A 4,676-nucleotide genomic window follows, 5' to 3' on the forward strand; every position below is an offset into this window, starting at 1 on the left:
CAAGATGTCACTAGCACTTAAGAGGTATGCATCGAGGGAATTCCCTGCCGGTCCAGTGGTTAGGGTCCAGTGGTTAGGATTCGGCGCTTTCACTGCCACGGGCCCGGGGTTCGATCCCTGGTCAGGAAACCAAGATCCCACAAGCCGCACAGCGCAGCCAAAAACAAAGGTATGCGTGCCCCGAGGCCATGAATGAAAGTGTATGCGTGCACCGAGGCAGTGAATGGAAGTGAAGAAGGGGCGGAGCCTGGGGGAGTCGGCGGAACCCTCCTCTTCCACACCCACACACACAGGAGGCCGGTTCAGGGGGAGCAGAGGCAGCTGCCTTTATTGGGGGCCATGGGCCGGCTGGCTTCACTCAAAGGCCACGCACTTGATCTTGAAGTCGCCATCGGCTGCCAGGTAGTTGATGGCCTCCAGGTTGAGGCGGTTGGGGAACTTGAAATCGTATCCACCAGGCAGCTGGATAGTTAGGTCTGCCTGGTCGAAGGAGATGCACACCTGGGGGTGGAGAGGAGCAGTGAGCGTGTGGACCCCACAGCGGGAGCCTCGGCCCTGCAGCCACGGCCTGCAGGTCCTAGGCCCCCCCAGAGCCCTTTCCTCACGTAGCCCTGACAACAGCCCTGCTTCATGGTGAGGCCCTGAGGTTGGGAGAGGGGATGCTTCTTACCGAGGATCACACAGCAGGTGACTGAAGGGAGGGGAGATGGGGAGGGAGGGAAGGGGGGGGCAGGGTGGGACCCAGGTCTCTAGCCACTCAACCCAGCTCTGCCCCAGCCCACCCAGGGCCCTGACCCCACCCCCAGACCCCAGCCCACCTCCACAACACTTCCAGGCTGGAAGGGGAAGACGGACTCCCGCTGCTCAGCCCCCCAAGCCCCGCCATCCTTGCTGTTACACACGATGGTGTTGGTGTCCCCGTGCGCGTCGAAGCGGGGGTTGAAGTGCAGGCACAGGTTGTTGCCATCTTTGCCCATGTTCAGCACGAAGCTAGGGGATAGCGGGTGGGCTTGAGGCTGCCCCCTCCCGCTGCAGCCCCCTCAGGCCGACCGGTCTGTGCCACTCAGTCCACGTTAATGGACCTCACCGGGGCAACGCATGGAGCCGAGGCAGGAAACCTGGATTCTAGCTGTGCCCTGCCACCTCCTTGCTGTGTGACCTTGAGCACGTCCCTGCTCCATCTGGGTCTCAGTTTCCATATCTGCACAGTAGGGGCTCCACAGGAAGTATGTCTTAAGGGCCTTGCTATGCTGACAGCCAGGACTCTTGTAGACATGAATTTGTGTCCCTGCCCGTTTGGTCAAGGTCAGAAACTCCCTCCAGATGGTGACCTCTGGGAGGGCAAGTGTCCTGTCTGTCTTGTCTATCTCTGTATCCCTGGTGCCCAGCATGATGCGTGACACACAGTAGGTGCTCTGTAACCGTGGGGCGAATGAACGAATAACAATAATGCATTTGCTGAGTGGAGGTAACAGCAAGGCCTCCCTCTGAGGGTTTAGAAGGAATGACATGAGCAGTGCATATGAAGCGTGCGGCTCTATACTGTCAGCTGGTCATCAACGTGTGAGATGACCCAGCATTTCGCCTCCACACAACCTCCCCCCTCCATTAACTGATTAACAAACGAGGCTCAAGGCGGTTGGTTGACTGGTCCAAGCTCACAAGGCTGCGGTGAAACTAGGCCAGCTGGCCGAATGAATGATGAGCTAAGGAAGGACGGAAGGAGTGAAAAGTCGAGAGTCCAGAGCGCAGGATACACAGACCTCAGAGGGCGGGCAGCGAGGGTGACACCCTTTCACTCCCTCTCCCCGCCCCGCTCAGCCTCTGGTCCCGCCCACAGCAGTAGGGAGGGGAAGGCCAGCCGAGGCAGCTGACGAGGCCGCAGCTGGTTTAGTTTAAGGGGGCGACAACGGTGGGAGCGTCCAGACTCCGCGGAGGAAGTGACTCACCCAGAACTCGTAGCCTCAGCAGCCGCCGACATTAACCCCGCCCCGCCGGAGGGAGGAGCCGGGCCTGGCCAGCCACGCCCCTGCCAGGCGCGGGGCGGGACCCTCGAGCTCCAGCCCCCGCCCCCGCCGCCTGCTGCCCGCCGCCCCCGCCGTCGTTCCCTCACCTCTTGGCGTCCGGGGGCACCTCGCCCCGCACTCTGAGGCACTCCCCAGGTTTGAGATTCAGGTTGCTGGCGACCAGACCCTGCGCAGACAAGACCCCGCCCAGCCGGGTTAGAGGACGCAGGGTGGGAGGTCGTGCCCCGCGCCGGGAAGACCAGGCCTGCTCTGACCAGGCCGACCCGAAGGCTGAGGAACCCGGCTGCAAGTTCTAGACTCTCCTTCTTTGTGTGGTCCTGGGCAAGTTTCTTGTCTGTAACATGACTGAGGTTCTAGAAGACAGGATCTAGAAGTTTCTGCGGTTTAGCCCGGGGATTTTAGATGCAGAGTAGCCTGGGTGGTGGAGTGCTGTGCTCCATCGCCTCATTGAATAGATGGAGAGAACCAGGCTCCAAATGCGTCACACTGCGAGTTGGGGGCAAAGGAAGGTGAGTGAGGCGCCTGCCCCTCTGCTGGCGAGGAAGAGGCCTGGGGCTGGGCCATCCCCCACCATCCCCTTCAAGCTCCTCTGTGCAGAGAGGGCCAGGGGCGGGAGAGGAGACCCCTAAGGGGCACAGCTAGACCCCTCTAAGAAGGGAGAGCAGCCCAGGGCGGGAGCCTGCAACCTGGCTGGCTCGGGGTTAACAAGAGCCAGCGCAGAGCTTCACTGGTGTGAGTGGTTCCTCCTGCCAGAAACTTGAATCCTTTCCCTAGGGGCCTGCAGAAGATTCTTGCTGCTTTCTTGCTCCTTTATCACAGCCCCCACCCCCCAGCTTGGAGGAATGGTTGAGCGGGAATGCCCCCAGCCCCCACCTGACCAGCCTGGACAGAATCACCCGCCCCGGGCTAACCCAAGCAGGCTCCCTCCCGGCAGCCTGTTTCAGATCCTGGCGACTTTTGCTCGCGAGCAGAGGGTGACTCTGCCCTGGCCCAGTGACGGGGACAGCTGCAGGGGGGAGGGGACAGGAGGCTCTTTGGGGGGAAGGGGGAAGGGATAGTGGCCCGGGCACCCTCAAAATGCCCCACTCCACCTCCAGTCGGCCACACCCTTCCCACTCCCACTTCTCAGAGAGCTGCAGAATGTAAGCCCTTGGCAGAAATAACTGCTGTCAGACCCTGGAGGAATCCAGAAAATTCTTAAGCCAGAGAAAGCCTTGGGGAAGCATGGAGCCCACCCCCATTTTACAGACACGGCCACTGAGGCCCAGAAAAGACACTTGTTCAAGGCCACACCACAAGAACTAGAACCCAGATCGTGATCTGCCCTCACTATGCCTGGCTGTCTGCCCCCACGCCATCTCTGGGCCTTGGAGTGGGGTCCCCATACTCACACAAGCCATGATTGAGGAGAGGAGGATGTTCCTGGGACTTCGGGACCAGCTGTCTGAAGACTACCCGAGAGATGGGCCACAGCCCGCTCCCACCCTTTTAACTGGACCAGACCCGGGTGAGTCCCGCCCCCTGGATGCTGAGCCAATTGTAACTCAGAAAGGAGATGGGGGCCACGGGAGGCGGAGTCAATGGAATTTTGAAGCCAGTTCTGGAGCAGAGATGACCAATCAGAGTGGAGACCCCCCCCATTCCTTCTTAGCCACTCCCCCACGGTCCAGGCTCCACCTCCCATTCTCTTACCCCTTCCCAAAATTATGCTGTGGCAAGGATTGGGGGAAGCCAGTGGAAAATAGTTTGAGGATGAGCTAGGCCCAAGAGTTGGCTGGAAGAGGGCCAGGGCCAGCTAGCTGAGCTCAGGGGGTCCCCCATAGAAGGCGGCTGAGGAGGTGCAGTGTCCTTCAAGAATTAGATCTGGGGTTCGTGAGGCTGCTCCCTGGCAGGGGCCAGGGCGTGGCCCGCTCTGGGCGCCTCTGCAGAGGACCCAGGACCCATTAACCACAAAGCCCTGCCCCTGCCTGGGCCTCCCTCTGAAGCAGAGATTGCGGCTGCTGCTCTCGTGCTCCTCGCTAGCGCTAAAGAAAGGCTGGGCCGGTGCCAGGCTTGAGGCCGCCGCCCAGGCTCAGGGCTCAGGCCTCAGGCTTCGTTCTGCCCTCCCGAGGGGTCTGCCGGGGATCCTCCAAGAGCCCCTGCCTGACAGCCTCTGTCCTGTCCGAGAGGCTCAGGCCTGGGAGAGGGCCCGGGGTGAGCCAGACCATGAGGGGATGGGGTCCCCGGTCTGTGCACCCCCATCCACTCTCCTCACATTTCTCCCTCTGACACCCGGCACAGCTTTCCCTTTCCCCATCTGTTTATTTTACTGAGTACCTACTATGTGCCTGGCCCTGAGCTAGCCTCAGAGGATTCAAAGATGAAGCCCTCAGTCCCTGTTCTCAAGTAGCCCACTGTTGGGGCAGAATCTGGCCATGAATCTAATTAAGAAGTAGCACGATGCAGGCTCTGAGGGAAGTCATGAGCGAGCACCTTGGTGGGATGGTCCAGAATGGGAAGAAGGTGGGTCTTGAAGGATGGGTGAAGAAGCAGGGACTGGCATTCCAGCGTGGGCAAAGGCTCGGAAATGAGAAGGCACAAGTCTGGGGAACAGTGAGCGTCTGGGCATGGCTGGAGTTTAGGGTGTGCTGGGGAAAGACGGGGCATGAG

The 4,676-nt window shown here is 60.5% G+C and overlaps 1 protein-coding gene across 1 annotated transcript; it reads right to left on the bottom strand.

Moving 5' to 3' along the window:
* Positions 1-280: 280 nt before the first annotated feature.
* On the bottom strand, positions 281-3,553 carry LGALS1 (galectin 1). Its single transcript, XM_079937742.1, has 4 exons — positions 3,419-3,553; positions 2,114-2,193; positions 819-990; positions 281-501 (listed from the first exon to the last, which is right to left on the bottom strand). Exons 1-4 carry the CDS (start codon positions 3,425-3,427, stop codon positions 355-357), a joined length of 408 nt encoding a protein of 135 aa, XP_079793868.1. The 5' UTR covers positions 3,428-3,553; the 3' UTR covers positions 281-354.
* Between the last annotated feature and the right edge of the window lie 1,123 nt (positions 3,554-4,676).

Source organism: Stenella coeruleoalba, assembly GCF_951394435.1.
Source record: "Stenella coeruleoalba genome assembly, chromosome: 11".
Lineage (NCBI taxonomy): Eukaryota > Metazoa > Chordata > Mammalia > Artiodactyla > Delphinidae > Stenella > Stenella coeruleoalba.